General features: G+C 39.2%; 1 protein-coding gene across 2 annotated transcripts in view; it reads right to left on the bottom strand.

Annotated features, from left to right (window-relative positions):
• Positions 1-20,062, bottom strand: part of ARNTL2 (aryl hydrocarbon receptor nuclear translocator like 2) — a 121,854-nt gene that overhangs the window by 53,248 nt on the left and 48,544 nt on the right. For both annotated transcript variants that reach the window (XM_042946136.1, XM_042946137.1), the window contains exons 3-4: positions 8,828-8,869; positions 5,092-5,249 (exon numbers count right to left, since the gene is read on the bottom strand). In XM_042946136.1, the coding sequence (XP_042802070.1) occupies positions 5,092-5,249; positions 8,828-8,869 (200 nt within the window). The remainder of the gene's footprint in view (positions 1-5,091; positions 5,250-8,827; positions 8,870-20,062) is intronic.

Below are 20,062 nucleotides of genomic sequence, written 5' to 3'. Positions count from 1 at the left end.
GTACATGTGCCAATGAGGGATAATGAATTTGGATTCTCAGATTTCTGCTGGCAAAAACCAATGAGGAAACATGATTGCTCACCTTTATGACAGTGTTCGTTAGGTTAAAATGATCAAAATCTCAGTAACTATTCCTCCCCCTCCTCCTCTTACCCCCAACTCCAACATGAGTAAACACTGTGCTTGTCCTTTATATATATTATTCTTTACTCTTAACAACGACCCTATCAGGTAAGTGCATTATCCCTGTTACAGATACAGAAGCTGAGGATTAGAATGTTAAATAATGGGAGTAAGTCACACAGCTCTTAAGTCAAAGAGCCAAGACGTGAACCCAGGAGGTTTACTTCTGGGACCATATGCATGCACCACTGTACCCTACTGGGCCCCAGTGTTATGATTGCACACATATAATGCCCACAGTTTCTCTGAAGGTACATGATGAAAAGAAGGGCTACTCTAAGTGTGGTCTGCGGACCAATGTCAGCAGCAAACTGTGGCAGGTGAGTACAGAAACTAAGAACAAGCATTTAGACGCTTATGGAATCGACACTGTTGTGGATCCCAGCCCTGATCCTTTTTCCAGTAATTAAGTGTATTTCACAATGGATGGGAGTGGATAACACTTGTCCTCCACCCAGCTAATTTGAGAAGCACTGTTGAGAGTATAGTACAAAAAATTATTCTCCATCCTTCTGTCTTTAAAGTAATTATGTAGGGACCCAAATAACACGATCCACCTGCAGCCCTCTGATGATTCCGTGTCTAGGCTTTTGTGGTGCGAGCTGGGGGTATATGCTGGTAAATGCCCTGGAATGCAGACAGACCCAGTGGCCTTAAGTCCTCTCACTTGTGGGCAGCACTGACTAAAGGGTATGCTCAGGATGTGCGAGGAGTACTTGATCACCGCATTTCAGCTTACAAGGGCCCAGGGCAAAAACCTGTGCTCCATGCCACAGAATCTGCTCTGGATTTAGACAGTGTCTCATCCCCACGGAGCTTCTATTGCTGCTCCTGTCACTCATACTTCCACTGTAGCATTTATCACACTAGGTTTTTTTTTTTTTTTTTTTTTAACGTTTTTTTTTTTTTTTTTTTTTTTTTTAATTTATTTTTGGGACAGAGAGAGACAGAGCATGAACGGGGGAGGGGCAGAGAGAGAGGGAGACACAGAATCGGAAACAGGCTCCAGGCTCCGAGCCATCAGCCCAGAGCCTGACGCGGGGCTCGAACTCACGGACCGCGAGATCGTGACCTGGCTGAAGTCGGACGCTTAACCGACTGCGCCACCCAGGTGCCCCTATCACACTAGGTTTTAATGATCTCTGCCGGGGTCTGTTGCTCTTGCTTACCGTGAACCCCTAGAGCATAGAGATCTTGCTTCCTTTTCAAGTTCCCAGCGTAGACAGGAAGCTATTTGCTGCCCAGTGCATGATTGTTGAATTAATCGATAGATTTGTGGCTTTTCCCTTAGGTCCTCCTCCCTCAGGGCCTTACAAATGTGAAAATTGTTGGGTAATTTTAGGGTTGCAATCAAACGACCTCAGTTGAGCCTGCAAATGTTCACTGCCAAAAGACTTAAAGGAAATATTGCATACAACTTATGCAAGATCCAGTTGTGGGTAAAAGAGAATCTTATTTCACAACAGTTATGAAAATGAGACCTCCAGTCACACTCCCAAAAGGAAGCCTGCCAAGCAGTATCCCCACGCTTGTGCCATTCTGCATGGCATTGAAGGGATCAAGGCTATACGTTCTTTTCCCCACCGCCTGCTCTTCGGATCTGCACACAGTCAGCTAGTTGGAGTAGAGAAGCCACTGTTCTACCACATGTGGAAATCTAAGGAAGGTGATTGAAAGTACAATTTTTTGTTAAAGGGACTTCTTAGGCAGAAAAGAAGGGGCTATAACTAGAACATTATGAAAGAAAAGTATTTCACTGGTAAAAACAACTATGTAGTGGGGCGCTTGGGTGGCTCAGTCGGTTGAGTGTCCGACTTCAGCTCAGGTCACGATCTTGCGGTCCGTGAGTTCGAGCCCCGCGTTGGGCTCTGGGCTGATGCCTCAGAGCCTGGAGCCTGCTTCTGATTCTGTGTCTCCCTCTCTCTCTGCCCCTGCCCCGTTCATGCTCTGTCTCTGTCTCAAAAATAAATAAAATGTTAAAAAAAAACAACAACAAACAACTATGTAGTAAAGGTAGTGGATCCACCACTGATAAAACTAGAATGACAGTTACAAGACAAAGGTAGTAAAATTATATCTATAAAAATCAAAGGATACACGAAATAAAAAAAGATGTAAACTGTGACATCATATATATAAAATGTGGAGAGGGGGAGTACAAATGTAGTGCTTTTAGAATGTGTTCAAAGTTAACTGACCGTCACCTTAATATAGGCTGCTCTATACTAGGATTTTATATATGAAACTCACGGTCACTACAACCAAAAACCTATAATACATACACAAAAAATAAAGAGAAATAAATCTAAGCATCACACTAAAGAAAGTCATCAAATCACAAGGGAAGGGACCAGAAGAAGAAGAAAGGAATGGAGAAGAACTACAAAAACAACCTGAAAACAATTTTTAAAATGCCAATATGTACCTATCAATAATTACTTTAAATGTAAATAAACCTAATGTTCCCATCGAAAAACATAGAGTGACTCAATGGGTAACAAAACAAGACCCAACTATATGCTGCCTACAAGAGACTCACTTCAGAGCTAAAGACACAGACTGAAAATGAAGGAATGGAAAAAGATATTCCATGCAGATGAAAGCAAAAGAAAAGATGGGGTAGCAATATTTATATCAACAAAATAGACTTCAAAACAAATAACAAGAAACTAAGAAGGCCATTACATAATAATAAAGGGAATGCTCCAACAAGAGGATATAAAAATTGTAAATACCTATACATCCAACATAGGAGCACCTAAATACACAAGGAAAACATGAACATACATAAAGGGAGAAGTTAACAGTAATACAATAATAGTAGAGGACTTTAACACCCTACTTATATCAACAGATAAATCACCTAGACAGAAAATAACAAAACAGTGGCTTTGAATGACAGAGTACAACAGATGGGCTTAACAGATATACATACACAAAACATCCCATCCAAAATAACAATACAGATTCTTTTCAAGTGCACATGAAACATTCTCCAGGATAGATCACGTTAGGCCACAAAACAAGTCTCAATAAATTTAAGAAGACTGAAAAAAAAAAAAAAAAAAAAAGAACCTGAAATCCTATCAAACATCTTTTCTGACTACAACAGTATGAAACTAGAAATCAATTAAAAAAAGAAACCTGGAAAAACACAAATGTGTAGAGGTTAAAAAAACACACTACTAAACAACCAATGGGTCAACAACTCATAGAGGAAAGGAAAAAATACATGGAAATAAATGAAAATGTAAACAATGGTTCAAAATCCCTGAGATGTATCAAAAGTAATTCTAAGAGGGAAGTTTATAGTGATACAGACCCACCTCAAGGAAGAAGAAAAATCTCAATCTAACTTTATACCTAAAGGAGCTAGAAAAAGAACAAACAAAACCCAAAGTTAGTAAAAGGAAGAAAATGATAAAGATCAGAGTGGAAATAAATGAAACAGAGACCAAACAAACAAAAAATAAACAAACAAACAAAAAAAAGTTACAACCAACACTGCAAAATTGCAAAGGATTGAAAAAGAGTAGAACAAAAAATTCTATGCAAACAAATTAGACAAACTAGAAGAAATGGATACATTTCTAGAAACCTACAATCTTCCAGAAATGAATCAGGAAAAAAGAATCTGAACAATTACCAGCAATGAAATTGAGTCGGTAGTCAAAAAATTCTCAATAAACAAAAGTCCAGGGCCAGATGGCTACATCACTGAATTCTACCAATCATTTAAAGAAGAATTAATATCTACCTTTCTTAAATCATTCCAAAATATAGAAGAGAAAGGGAAACTTCCAAATTCATTCTATGAGGTCAGTGTTACCCTGATTGCAAAACCAGATAAAGACACTACAAAACAAGAAAATTACAGACCAATAGCCCTGAAGAACACAAAAATCCTCAACAACATACTACCAAACCAAATTTAACAATACATTAAAAGGATCATTCACCACGATCAAGTGGGATTTGTTCCAGAGATGCAAGGATGGTTTGGTATCTGCAAATTAATCAAAATACACCATGTTATAAAATGAAAGATAAAAATCATATGATCACCTCAACAGATGCAGGAAAAAGCATTTGGCAAACACAATATTTAGATAAACTCAGCAAAGTGGGTACAGAGGGAACATAACATAATAAATGCTATAAATGACAAACCCAGAGCTAACTTCATCCTTAGTGGTAAAAAAATGAATGCTTTTCCTCTAAGATCAGGAAGAAGATGAGGATGCTCATTCTTACTGCTTTTATTCACCACAGTACTGGAAGTCTTAGCCACAGCAATCAGATAAGAAAAAGAAAGAAGAGGCATCCAAACTGGTGAGGAAGGAGTAGAACTGTCACTATAAGCAGATGACAAAATACTATACAGAGAAAATCCTACAGACTCCACCAAAAAACTATTAGAACTAACAAATGAATTCAGTGAAGTTGCAGGATACAAAATCAATATACAAAAATCCATTGCCCCTCTATACACTAATAACACTAGCAGAAGGAGAAATTAATAGAACAATTACATTTAGCATTGCATCAAAAATAATAAAATACCTAGGAATAAATTTGACCAAGGAAGTGGAAGAACTATACTCTGAAAACTGTAAGACATTGATAAAAGATTTGGAAGATGACACAAATGGAAAAATGTACTGTGTGCACTTCAGATAAAGCTTTTAGTGAAACCAAGATTTTCGATATCTAGAGTCGTGTTCTCTCCACATACAGAATATCAGCAAGTATCAAGATTGATGCCTATAAAAAACTGATGCCTATAAAGCTGAAAGACACATCTGTACAGAATCTCAGTAGCCAATAACAACAGAACGAATGAATCAAGTACCTTGATTACAGGGAGGACTTCACAAATCCAAGTGTGGAAGCCACTTCCAAACTCACCTTTTAAAGATCTCACGTGTTGGACAGCCATTCTTAAAACCGTCAGTTTGTCCAGTCTACGTGCCACGGGATTGCACTGAGGGATCATTGCAGACAGTTCTTCAATCAGGTTATTCATTTTATCTCTCCTCCGCTTTTCAGTTTGACTATGAGCTTCTCTAAGAAGGAAAAGAACCTCCTTTATTTTAACAATGAGCAGACCCACGGTTCCCCCAGAGGCACCAGCTGGAGCCAGAGGAGGCCCCCAAGCACACTCGATCCTAGCTCCCAACTCTGGCCCTGCACTGGCAGTTCAGGGAAGAGGAGGGCGCTGCTGAGCACAGGGACGGTGCCCATTCACGGAGCTTTCACCCCACCAACTACCCCTGCTCCTTCCTCCCTATCTTATTTCTGCAAGCCTTCAAGAATTAAGATGTGTCTGAGAACCACGTGGGTAGTTTTATAACTTCCTGTCTTCAGAGGAAGAGTTGAGTAGCCTTCCATTGCAGCTCACTCTTGCCGGGTATTATCATCAGCAGTTATCAGCATCTTTTTTTTTTTTTTTTAATGTTTAGTTTTGAGACAGACAGAGACAGAGAAGGGGAGAGATGGAAAGAGGGAGATGCAGAATTCCAAGCAGGCTCCAGGCTCTGAGCTGTCAGCACAGAACCCAACACGGGGCTCAAACTCATAAGCTGTGTGATCATGACCTGAGCCGAAGTTGACTGAGCCACCCAGGAGCCCCTGCAGTTATCAGCATTTTAAGGTCACTCTCTTCCACAGCTCCTTCCCATGGGGCTACAAGTGTGTGCAAATCTCTCCATCCGGGGGGCGGGGGGAAACAACCTTTTCCCAATTCTAGGGATTTTTTTCCTTGCCATCTTCCCTTCTCAGCCAGCTTCCTGGGAAGAACACCATCTCCACTATGTCTTTCACTTCACAGGCTTTCCATCTATTAAAATCAACCTCCCACAGACACTGACCCACTGAAACTATTTCTAGTGTCCTTATTTTATGCAGTTCCTTGCTGATCCCTGACTTGAATTTGACAGTACTGACATTTCTTATTCTTTTTCCGGCTTCTGGGACCGTTCCTGCTCCTCCATCCTCCTGCTCAGCTCAGTCCCCTTAGTCTCTTTATCAGCTCTTCGATCCTTAAACAGTGGTGTCCCCAAGATTCCCTGTTTGGCTATACTCTTTCCTCACCTTACAGCTTCACCCTGAGATACCTCCTTTCTGCAAAGACTTTACAATTGTACATAAGCTGCTTACTACGAAATCCCTACCTCATTCATACCTCACCCAGGCCCCGACCTTCAGAACTTGAATTACACACCTATGTGATTCACAAGCGCCTTAAGCCTCAAGTAATCCCACACTGAATACATTCTTTGCAATTTGCCCCATTTTATTTCTCCTTCCTCCATTACCCCTGATTTACTCCTTCTATAGAGTTTATCTTGGTTGCTGACATCACTAGGGTCATTCTGAACCCTTCCTTCTTTACTCTGAGGAACCACATAATCACAAATTCCTATAGGTTCTAGTTCTTAAATATGTCTTCTCTTCCTCTCCATCCATCAGTCGCCACCTTAATTCATTAGGCGATAGCTCACTGCACTATCCCCAAAAGCCTTTTAACCTGCTATACTTTCTAGTGTCTTCCTCTTCCAGTCTATACAAACCGCCGCTTCCAAAGTTATTCTAAAACAAATGAAGTCATCGAATTCCTCCGCATAAAGCTGCTAAATACATTTCCACTGCCTAAGAGGAAGAGCCAAACTCCCTAATGACATCTCAAGGTTCACCATGCCCTGGCTTGTGCCCTCAGTCTGTTCCATCTCTCCATGCTTTCCCTACCTCTCCAAGTGTTATTTAGTAGCAACGCCAAATGACTTGCTAGTCCTCAAACATGCCAAGTCCTCTCACATCTCCACTGACTTGCTCTTTACTAGGCTTAGAATATCCTTCCCTTCTATATTCATAGAAAAATCCTACTTCTTCTTCAAAACCCAGCTCGGTTATTCTCCCGAAAACTTTCTATGACTACTGCATGATTAATCACTTCCCTCTCTCCACTACCTCAGTACCTTTTATACTGTTACCATATGTCACCAAACCTAAGCCACCATCTGTTGGAAATTCAGTGTTAATACATCAGAAGGCAAGAAAAACGTTGCCAATTAGCAGGAAGATGCCATTGATAAGACATTTTACACAGCTGGGAAAATGTAGATCTTACATTTCAAGAATTAGGCTATTTTACTCTTCACGCTTAACTGTAAGCATTTGTCTGTTTCTCTTAGAATACTCAGATCATGGCAACTCCAGAATTTCCAAGTAAGAAGAGTTTTCAAAGGACAATCTGATGGGTAAGAAGTAGGAGACTTGCTTGGAGCTATTTCTATAACAACTTTATTTTCTAAAAATTTTTTCATGCTTATTTTTGGGAGCAAGAGGCAGACAGAGCGTGAGTGGGGAAGGGGCAGAAAGAGAGAGGGAGACAAAATCTGAAGCAGGCTCCAGGCTCTGAACTGTCAGCACAGAGCCTGATCCAGGGCTCAAACCCATGACCCACGAGATTATGACCTGAGCTGAAGTCGGACATTTAACCGACTGAGCCACCCAGGCGCCCCTACGGCAACTTTAAATTAGATGAAAGAAAATGTAATTTTTCTACATAAAAGAGTGGGGGAGGGGAGAACACTGAAGGAGACTGATGGAGATAATACTTCCCTCTCCCCCAACCATTCACACTTGGGTAATGCCATTCCTGGAACAAACTATGACCTTTTGAGTGAACGGGATGGAGTTAAAATTATATGTGTATTCACATAAAATTTAGTTATGCACTCATACTTTGGTCTATTCACGAGTAATTTTTAGATTAAAATTTAATGGTTAGAAGAATGTTATAGTTATCCTCGTGTTAGAATGATCACCTCTTATTTCTACCGGTATTACCCACCAGCACGGACAACAGCAATGGACAGAGATGCCCGATGCCACGGCTGTACAGCAGACAGGGTGCTCTCAAAGCTGTGGGTTAGAGACAGGTGGGACCAAGGCCACTGTGGAGAACAATGAATGATGATGGTAGGAACCAGGGAACCCAGAGGAAGGCACAATAGCTAGCATTTGAATAAAGTTCTTTTCTTCAAGGAGATGCACTTGACAAGACATCTGGATGATCCTATGAAGGAAAGGCATGCTTCCCAGAGGCTGGTTGCTCACTTCATAATGGAGCAGCAGGGCTCTGGCTCTTAATTCTGTGTACTGTTATTGCCACTCTGACCCATGCCAGAGTTTTGTAAATCACATCAAAAGCCAGAATAAATGAAGAAAAAGCAACACTGAGATGCGGCCAGGTGGCCAGATCTAGAAAAATTTCTGTTGATGTTGAGACTACGTTGAAACAACTGACAGAGAATTTTACGACGATGAATTCCTAACCATCAGAAGCTCCTCATAAGTAATCGTTTGTTTATATTTTGTTTATATTTGTTTATATTTGTTTATATAAGGAACCCACTCTTCTCTAGTGCTTAAGGGAAATATTTAAATAAACAGCTCTTGTAAGAAAAATTTAGAGGCATCTTAAGACAAAATGTTATTCAAGTAGATAGAAAAGAAAGTAGATAGAAAAACCTCATATTCGTGAACCAATTCTGTCTTGATGTTGCCTTTCACTTTGGCTAAAGGTTTGCATGTGCAGCCTTTTCCACCCACCACGTGCCAATCTCACAATTTAATGTACCTGAAGGACTTCATTTGTACGTGTTGTTCACCATCTTCCTTTCTACAAAAAAGCAGGATAAAATGTCAAACGACATGAAACAGATTTTATTTAATTCTTGAAAGAGAAATAAATGTGAGATTAAGTACCATCATCCTAATTCCTGTTCAGGGTTTAGTTACGAATGCTACCCTGAGCTCCTAATGACCAGAAATGATTATCACTGTTGACACAAACGGTGGTTCTCCTCCCGAGGCTACAGGCACATGATCCCCAACAGGGCGACAGCTGACAATGAACAATAATTGGTGCTCTACTTAAAAATGATCTCATGCCAATCCTGAGAAATAGAATTTTAATATGAATAATGTTAAATAGAATAATTTTTAAACAATTGATGGCTTTACCAAAAATTTTACGGCAGCTGTATGAAAATAGCCTAAAAATGAATTAAGAATTTCAGACCTTTAAACAAAAGGAATTTATTTTGTTAAAATTCATCTGGATGATGAAAAATATCACTGAAGACTAGAAAGTCTGATCACTTGCCAATAACATTAATATTCACAGTAGCAGGGCGCCTGGGTGGCTCAGTCGGTTAAGCATCCGACTTCAGCTCAGGTCACGATCTCGCGGTCCGTGAGTTCAAGCCCCACGTCGGGCTCTGGGCTGATGGCCCAGAGCCTGGAGCCTGCTTCCGATTCTGTCTCCCTCTCTCTCTGCCCCTCCCCCGTTCATGCTCTGTCTCTCTCTCTGTCTCAAAAATAAATAAACGTTAAAAAAATTAAAAAAAAAAATTCACAGTAGCATATTCCCTAGCAGACTATGCCAAATGTATATATATGTGTGGGAATATATACATACATGTATGTTTGTGTATGTATGTGTATGTGTTATTCATTAAGAAATGGAGTCACCATGGGGCGCCTGGGTGGCGCAGTCGGTTAAGCGTCCGACTTCAGCCAGGTCACGATCTCGCGGTCCGTGAGTTTGAGCCCCGCGTCAGGCTCTGGGCTGATGGCTCGGAGCCTGGAGCCTGTTTCCGATTCTGTGTCTCCCTCTCTCTCTGCCCCTCCCCCGTTCATGCTCTGTCTTTCTCTGTCCCAAAAATAAATAAAAAACGTTGAAAAAAAAATTAAAAAAAAAAAAAAAAAAAAGAAATGGAGTCACCAGACCACTGCTAAAATGAAATATACTGATGGTGACAGAATACTTTCCACATTAAAAAATCATGCAGGCTGAGTAGTTTTTAAAATATATATATTTCAAAGAGCCTAAATGTCCATCAACTGACGAATGGATAAAGAAGATGTGGTTTATATATACAATGGAATACTACTTGGCAATGAGAAAGAATGAAATCTGGCCATTTGTAGCAACATGGATGTAGCAACTGGAGAATGTTATGCTAAGTGAAATAAGTCAGGCAGAGAAAGACAGATACCATATGTTTTCACTCATATGTGGATCCTGAGAAACTCAACAGAAGATCAGGGGAGAAGAGAAGGGGGAGGGAAAAAAAAAACTTACAGAGGGAATAAGGCAAACCATAAGAGACTCTTAAATACTGAGAACAAACAGGGTTGATGGGGGTTGGGGGGGAGGGGAAAGTGGGTGATGGGCATTGAGGAGGGCACCTGTTGGGATGAGCACTGGGTGTTGTATGGAAACCAATTTGACAATAAATTTCATATTAAAAAAAATAAAATAATAAAATGGAAAAAAAATAAAAAATATGTATTTTAAGAAATATATTTCCAAATGTATCAATACAGACAAAAAAACAAAAACCTCTTAAATACAGAGAACAAACTGGTGGTTGCCAGAGGGGAAGTGGATGAGAAGATTGGCAAAATAGGTGAAGAGAATTAAGAGGTACAAAATTCCAGTTATAAAATATAAATAAGCCACAGAGATGAAACGTACAGCATGGGGAACATCATCAATAATATACTAATGTTATGTGGTGACAGATAACTACATTTATGATAGTGAGCACTGAATGTGTGAATTGCCAAATCACTATGTTGTACACCCAAATCTAATATAACATTGTATGTCAACTGAACTTCAATAAGGAAAAAAAAACTTAAATGAGATTTAAAAAATATTCAATAGAAAGTGATACACACAGAAGTGTAAAAAACAAAAAACAAAAATAAGCCCAATATAAATATGACTGAGACTGCAAAGAATGCCAAACAATAGAACAAAATAAACATTAAAACTATAATTCCAGAACATTTTTCTAAAATTTGGAAAAAATCCCGGAATTATATATTGAAAGGATACCATAACCATGTTAGCATGGCCAACAAGGAATCATAATTAAAACTACTTTATTTTTCTTTAAAGTTTATTTATTTATTTTGAGAGAGAGAGCAAGCACGTGCAAGCGAGGGAGGGGCAGAGAGAGAAGAGAGAGAGAATCCCAAGCAGGCTTGGTGCTGAGAGTGCAGAGCCCAATGTGGGGCTCGAACTCACAAACTGTGAAATCAAGAGTGGGACACTTAACTGAGCCACCCAGGTGCCCCATAGTTAAAACTACTTTAAAGAAAAAAAAAAATCACTGGATAACCAGGCAAAAAGGCTAAGTCACTAATAAGGAAAAGAAAACAAGATTGTTAGTAGATTTTTCAACAATTCTTAGTGCCCAAATTTAAGACACTCAAGGAAGGGAAATATGAGTCCAGGATTTTATATCTACCCAAATTGACCTCCAAGTACAAAGCTGCAAACAAACTATTATAAACTTGCCAACTTTCAGGCTACAATGATCCCATGAGCCCTTCCTAAAGAATCTATTAGAAATGGACATTCAGGGGCGCCTGGGTGGCGCAGTCGGTAAAGCGTCAGACTTCAGCCAGGTCACGATCTCGCGGTCCGTGAGTTCGAGCCCCGCGTCAGGCTCTGGGCTGATGGCTCGGAGCCTGGAGCCTGTTTCCGATTCTGCGTCTCCCTCTCTCTCTGACCCTCCCCCGTTCATGCTCTGTCTCTCTCTGTCCCAAAAATAAATAAAAAACGTTGAAAAAAAAAAATTAAAAAAAAAAAAAAAAGAAATGGACATTCAGAAAACCAAAAGAGTGAAAGACAGCAATATAAGAATCCATGCTGATCATTAGATATAAATACACCTGTAGAACAAAGCTAATCCATGGTTATAAAGGAGAGAAAGAAAAAGAGGCAAGTTGTTTTCTAAAAATACATATTTAAAAAATATATTTCCAAATGCATCATTTTTCAGGGGGGACTTGAAAAACTCAGAAGAAAGTACCCATAATATCACCTGGAAATTATCATGGTTAGTATTTTACTGTCTCCTTCCAGTCTTTTTCTTAAACATGTATCTAGATACATACAGAAAACAGCTTTGACTATTTAATTTAGATATGGTGTGTATGTGTGTATAGTCTATTTATGGAGATGTGTGTTCCATATAGAAACAGAATATATACTATATATGGAATGTATAATATATAGAATATTACATATAATGAATAAAGTTCAGATAATAGTGTATAATTTTTTATAGCTTGTCTTATTCACTTAACATTGTAACACAAATATTTCCCACACCATCAGATATTCTTGGGGAAAAGGACTGAAAATGATTAAATAGCCCATTGGTTAGCTAAACCATAATCTAATCATTTTCTATTACTGGATATTTCAATATTATAAATAATATAGCTAATACTATTGTGGTGCATGCATATTTGATTATTTTTCCCATGATAACCCTTCAGAAATACAATGTTATGGATAACTATTTTAAGGTTTCTGATTCATCTTGCCAAATTTCCCTCTTGACTCAACAATTATCATTTTCCAAGTTTAGCTTACCTTTGAACTATTATATTTATCTGACATATTTTGAGTTTTTAATATTTTCTTGCTTAAAAATTCATTCTCTCTATAGAAAAATTAGTGAACTTTATAAAGAGATGCTTATAAATATGCCAGATAAAAAGAGCCACTAAGATAAAAACTTAAGGGATGCTTTTCCTTCTCACTGTCTAAATAAAAAATAGCTTTCATAGTTGTCGTACTGTGTCAAAAATATTTTAAAATACCTAGGAATAAACCTAACCAAAGATGTAAAAGATCTGTATGCTGAAAACTATACAAAGCTTATGAAGGAAATCAAAGAAGATACAAAGAAATGGAAAAACATTCCATGCTCATGGATTGGAAGAATACTGTTAAAATCTCAATACTACCCAAAGCAACCTACACATTCAATGCAATCCAAATCAAAATTGCACTGGCATTCCTCCCAAATCTGAAACAAACAATCCTAAAATTTGTATGGAACCACAAAAGACCCTGAATAGTCAAAGTAATGTTGAAAAAGAAAACCAAAGTGGGAGGCATCACAATCCCAGACTTTAGCCTGTATTACAAAGCTGTAATTACCAAGATAGTATGGTATTGGCACAAAAACAGACACATTGACCAATGGAATAGAATAGAGAACCTGGAATCAGATCCCCAAATGTATGGCCAACTAATCTTTGACAAAGCAGAAAAGAGTATCCAATGGAAAAAAGACAGTCTCTTTTGCAAATGGTGCTGGGAGAACTGGACAGCAACATGCAGAAGAATGAAACTGGACCACTTTCTTACACCATACACAAAAACAAACTCAAAATGGTTGAAAGACCTAAATGTGAGACAAGAAACCATCAAAACCCTAGAGGAGAAAACAGGCAACAATCTCTTTGACCTCAGCCACAGCAACTTCTTACTTGACACATCTGCGAAGGCAAGGGAAATAAAAGCAAAAATAAACTATTGGGACCTCATCAAGATTAAAAGCTTCTGCACTGCAAAGGAAACAATCAATAAAACTAAAAGGCAACCTATGGAATGGGAAAAGATATTTGCAAATGACATATTAGATAAAGGGTTAGTATCCAAAATCTATAAAGAACTTACCAAACTCAGCACCAAAAAAACCCCCAAATAATCCAGTGAAGAAATGGGCAGAAGAATGAATAGACACTTTTCCAAAGAAGACATCCAGATGGCCAACAGACACATGAAAATATGCTCAACATCACTCATCATCAGGAAAATAACAAATCAAAGCCACACTGAGATACCCCTTCACACTGGTAAGAGTGGCTAAAATGAACAAACCAGGAAACTATAGATGCTGGCGAGGATGTGGAGAAACAGCAACCCTCTTGCACTGTTGGTGGGAATGCAAACTGGTGCAGCTGCTCTGGAAAACATTGTGAGGTTCCTCAAAAATTAAAAATAGAACTACCCTATGACCCAGCAATAGCACTACTAGGAATTTATCCAAAGGATACAGGAGTGCTGATTCATAGGGGCACATGTACCCCAAAGTTTATAGCAGCACTTTCAACAATAGCCAAATTATCCAAAGAGCCCAAATGTCCATCAATTGATGAATGAATAAAGAAGATGTGGTTTATATATACAATGTAATACTACTTGGCAATGAGAAAGAATGAAATCCTGCAATTTGCAGCAACATGGATGGAACTGGAGGGTATTATGCTAAGTGAAATAAGTCAGTCAGAGAAAGATAGATATCATATGTTTTCACATGGGTGGAACTTGAGAAACTTAACAGAAGACCATGGGGGGAAGGCAAAGGGAAAAAAATAGTTTCAAACAGAAAGGGAGGCAAACCCATAAAAGACTCTTAAATACAAAGAACAAACTGAGGGTTGATGGGGAGAGTGGGGGAGCGGGGAAAATGAGTGATGGGCATTGAGAAGGGCACTTGTTGAGATGAGCACTGGGTGTTATATGTAAGAAGTGAATCACGGAAATCTACCCCCAAACCAAGAGCACACTGTATACACTATATGTTAGCTAACTCGACAGTAAATTACATTAAAACAAACAAACAAACAAACAAGGAATTCGTAACCAAAGATTATATATATGTATATATTTTTTCACATATGTTATCTGATTCTCACATTTGAGAATCATGTAGTTGTCACCATCCCCATTTTACAGAGGATGGAATTGAGGCCACTAAGGTTAATGACTGCTCAAGGTCATATACCTAACAGGAGGCTGGTATGTCTTCCATTAAGCCTCTCCTGTTGCTGTCATCATTTCCAGTCTGCTCTGTGATTGGTCTCTGAAGCAAAAAACTAGGTTAGATTAAGTCAGCTTCTTTTCTCTTTTCCCCTTTTAGTCTAACATCATACTTAGGGAATAAAACAGAAAATAATTTTACAGGTGAATGATTTTCTTCCTATTGGTCTGGAACTGTATATACATACACATTACTTCAATTTCAAAAGACAAACTTTAGCTGTTATGAATCATGCTTTTTTTTGATTATAGATGTTTTGGCGAATGAACTCACTCACTGAATTCACCTCTTTGGTGAAATCCCAACCTACTGTACTTACGAAAGCCAAATATACCACTATTTCATGGTCCATGGTAGAACTGGAAAAAGGCATGATTGTGTTAGCCAAACAATTCACTTCTTGTTTGCAGCACAAACCTAGGCAATTAGTAAATTTGCTATCTATATTTTTTTCTCCGTACTGGCATTTGGTCTATAGTCATATTTTTGCATATGGATTTAACAAGCTTTCTGATATCAATAATGTTCGCATTATTTAGATGCACTTTCTTAGTGTAGCATCTTATATGACAGAGACATAATTTTTTTCAAAATACAGTGCAAGTTTTCCTTAAAAACTACTTTAACTGCATTTTGAATGAAATGTAGGCCTTCTCCCTATATCAAACAAAGACGAATGAAATTGGGAGCAAATACAATCCAAACATCTCCCCGATTTGCTTCGCTCCATGCCTTCCTCTTTTGAAATCCCTCTTCCTTTGGTTTCTGACATACTCCTACTTCAGAGCCATGTCTTCTCACATTTGTGGTAGGATTCCCTCCTTCCTTTACTGTGTCTAGGCCCAAGTACCCCCAGAGTATATCCTCAGCCCCCAAGTCTTCCCACTCCACACACCTCCCCCAGTGACTGCATCCATGCCAATCCCTGCACTTGTGTCTGTACATTAATGATGTGTGAATCTCTTTCTCCAGACTAGGACTCAACCCTGAGTTCCAGACCCTCACATCCAACTGCCTACTTGAAGATCCCAGAAATAATACATTCTCATTGTGTCCAAAACTGAATTCATCATCTATCCCTCAATCTCCACATATAATACCATCCTCCATGTAGGTAACCAAGTCAGAAAACTTGTTGGACACTTCTTGCACGCCTGCTCTCCCTAAACAACAGTCATTAATTCTCTTTTAAATGTGTCATAATAGGTCTCTCCCTTTTCATGTCCTGCTGTCCAGAGCTACTCTCTTAGACCAATGCTCAGAAAACAACCCCTAGCAAGAACTTCTCAGCTATTTTCTCTGCCTGCTGGATTTTCCCCTTTCAACCCATCCTTCATGCTGTTTTCCACAATGATTCTCTGAAGATGTAACTCTGCTCCACTTCGCACCTGGTAGGATAGCTATATTCTTTTTAAAAATGGAAAATAACAAGTGTCAGCAAGGATATGGAGAAACTGGATCCCTCGCACTTTGCTGGTGGGAATATATAATGGTACAGCCACTGTGGAAAATAGTTGTGGTTCCTCACAAACTAAGCAGAATTACCATATGACCCAGCAATTCCACTCCTAGGTATATACCCGAAGGAACTTAAAGCAAGGACTCAAACAGATATGTGTACACCAATGTTCATAACAGCATTATTCACAACAGGCAAAAGATAAGAACAACCTAAATGCACAACAGATGAATAAACCAAATGTGATATATGGCAACCCCTGGGCAGAGCACCCCAGGACCCCTCCCTGCCCAGGTACATCACCTCTCCAAGTCACTCTCTGTACAGACAGTCCTGGAACATACTTGTTTGCACCCACTTCAGCTATCCTACCAGGACACTCACTGTGTATAGAGCTGAGGGGTCTCCTGGTCCACATACTGCCTTAACTCTAGTCATCCCACCAGGGCACCCCCTGCATGCAGTGCCCCCAGAAACCCCAGCCTGCACTCACTTCAGCTGTCCTGCCAGAGAGCCCTCAGTGTACACAATCTGAAACACTGGCCTGCATCTTCAGCTTTAGCTGTCAGGACAGGGTGCCCAGTGCATGGAGAGCCCTGGGATCCCACGATATATAACCACTTCAGCTTCAGCTGTCCTACTAGGGTGCCCTCTTTGTGGAGAGCCCCAGGACGCCCCGAATAAAACCCACTTCAGATTCAACTATCCTGTCAAGGTTCCTTCTGGGTGTACAGCCTTAGGAAACTCCTGCATGAACCCACTATCCTGCCAGGGCACCTGCTGCATGAAGAGTGCAGGGACTGCACTGACCTGTACCCACTTCAGCTATCCTGCCAGGGTACCCACTGTGTGGAGAGTCCTGGGACACCCAGCTCATGCTAGACACATCTCCAGCCAGTGAAAGCCACCAAGTACACAAGGTCTACATAGGGAATAACACAAGACAATTATTTCAAGTTTAGAAGTAGTTATCTGCCTAATTCATAGAAACAAATATAAGAAGTCAAGTGAAATGGGGAGATAGAGAAATATACTCTGAAGGAAAGAACAAGACAAAAACTCAGAGAAAGGACCTAAATGAAATGGAGGTAAGCAATATGCTTAATAAAGAATTTAAGGTAATTATCATACAGATGCTCACTGGACTGCAGAGAAGAGTAGATTAACTCATTGGGACCTCAATAAAGAGATAGAAAATGTAAAAAAGAACCAGAGTTGGAGAATATGATAACTGAAATAAAAAAAAAAATATATTAGAGAGAATCAACAGTTTAGAGGATGCAGAAGAACATATCAGTGATCTGGAAGACAGAGTAATGAAATGCACATAAGCTAAAGGATAAAAAGAGAAAATAGTAATAAATAAATGAAGGTAGATTAAGGGATCTTTTGGACAGCATCAAGTGAAAAAACATTCTCATTATAGGGGACCTAGAAGAAGCAAGAGAGAGGGAAAAATCCTATTTGAAAAAATAGCTGAAAACTTCCCTGACATAGAGAAGGAAATAGGCATCCAGGTTCAAGAAGCACAGAGTTCTAAACAAGATGAACCCAAGGAGGTCCAAACCAAGACACATAATAATTAAAATGTCAAAGGTTAAAGATTAAGAGTGACTTGGGGTGCCTGGCTAGCTCAGTCAGTAGAGCACACTACTCTTGATCTCAGGGTCATGACATTCAAGTCCCACACTGGGCATAGAACCTACTTTAAAAAGAGAGATTTTTTTTTTAAGTTTATTTATTTATTTTGTGTGTGTGTGTGTGTGTGAGAGAGAGAGAGAGAGAGAGAATATGGGTGGGGGAGGAACAGAGAGAGAGGAAGGGAGAGGGACTGAGAGAGAGAGAGAGAGAGAGAGAGAGAAAACCCCAAGCAGGCTCTGTGCTGCCAGCCCAGAGCCTGACATAGGGCTTGATCTCACAAACCATGAGATCATGACCTGAGCCAAAAATCAAGAGTTGGATGCTTAACTGACTGAGCCACCCAGGCACTCCCAAAGACAGATTTTCAAAAGCAGCAAGAGAGAAACAAAAATTTACCTACAACAAAAACCCTAAAAGGCTATCAGCTCAGTTTTCAGCAGAAACTTTGTAAGCCAAAAGGGAGTGACATGATATATTCAAAGTAAGATGGAAAAAACTTACAACCAAGAATACTCTACCCGGCAAGATTATCATTCAGAGTTGGAGGAGAGATAAAGAATTCCCCCTCCCTCTACCACCACCAAAATGATTTTATTACCATAGAACTAACCTTATAAGAAATGCTAAAGGAAATTCTTTAAATGGAAAAGAAATGGCCATTAGATGTTAGAAAATTATGAATAAAGATATAAAATATGACAGCATATACATAAAACATGGAGGAAAGAGCAAAACAAATCTTTTTTAAGAATGTGTTTGAACTCAAATGACCATCAACTTAAAAAGAGTGCTATTACTTAGGATGTTATATATGAACCCCATGGTACCACAAACCCCAAAACTACAATAGACATGAAAAAAGAAAAAGAAAGCCAAACATGATGCTACAGAAACTCATCAATCACAAAGAAAGACAGCAAGAGAAAGAACTACAGAGAAGAACTACAAAAACAACCAGAGAAAAAAATGGCAATAAGTATATACCTACCAATAATCAGTTTAAAAAAAAATTTTTTTTAATGTTTATTTACTTTTGAGACAGAGAGAGACAGTGGATGAACGGGGGAGGGTCAGAGAGAGAGAGAGGGAGACACAGAATCTGAAACAGGCTCCAGGCTCTGAGCTGTCAGCACAGAGACCGAGGTGGGGCTTGAACTCACGAGCCGTGAGATCATGACCTGAGCCGAAGTCGGACACTTAACGGACTGAGTCACCCAGGCGCCCCTACCAATAATCAGTTTAAATGTAAATAGCCTAAATACTGTAATCAAAAGACATAGGGTGGCAGAATGGATAAAAAAACAAATGCTGTCTACAAGAGACTCACCTCAGACCCCAAAACACATATAGACTGAAAGTAAAAGGATAGAAAAAATATTCCATGCAAATGGAAGTGGGGGGGGGGGGGAAGTCCAGGATAGCAATACTTCTATCAGACAAAATAGACTTTAAAATGAAGACTGTAACAAGAGTCAAAGAAGGCCACTACATACTGATAAAGGGCTTAATCCAATAAGAGGATATGTTGTAAATACCCACACAACCAACATAGGAGCGCCTAAATAAAGCAAATATCAATGGGTAGATCATCCAGGCAGAAAAACAACAAGGAAACACTGGCTTTGAACAACACATTAGACCAGATGGACTTAACAGATATACACAGAACATTCCATCTAAAAATAACAGTATACACATTGTTTTTAAGTGTGCATGAAACATTCTGCAGAGCAGATCACATGTTAGGCCATAAAAACAAAAGTCTCAATAAATTTCAGAAGACTGAAATCCATACCATGCATGTTTTCAACCACAACAGTATGCAACTAGAAATCAATCATTAAAAAACAAACAAACACACAAACACATGGAGGCTAAAGAACACACTGCTAAACAACCAATGGGTCAATAAAGAAATCAAAGGGAAAATTTTTAAACACACAGAGAAAAATGAAAATACAATAGTCCAAAACCTTTGGGACACAGCAAAAACAGTTCTAGGAGGAAAATATAGAGCAATACAAGCCGATCTCAAAAAACAAAAACAAAACAAAAAGAGAAAAAAAGAGAA

The sequence above is a fragment of the Panthera leo genome, chromosome B4, assembly GCF_018350215.1.
Source record: "Panthera leo isolate Ple1 chromosome B4, P.leo_Ple1_pat1.1, whole genome shotgun sequence".
In the NCBI taxonomy this organism is placed as follows: domain Eukaryota; kingdom Metazoa; phylum Chordata; class Mammalia; order Carnivora; family Felidae; genus Panthera; species Panthera leo.
Note: the sequence above shows the minus strand (reverse complement) of the source record. Positions and strands in the feature narration are given on the sequence as shown.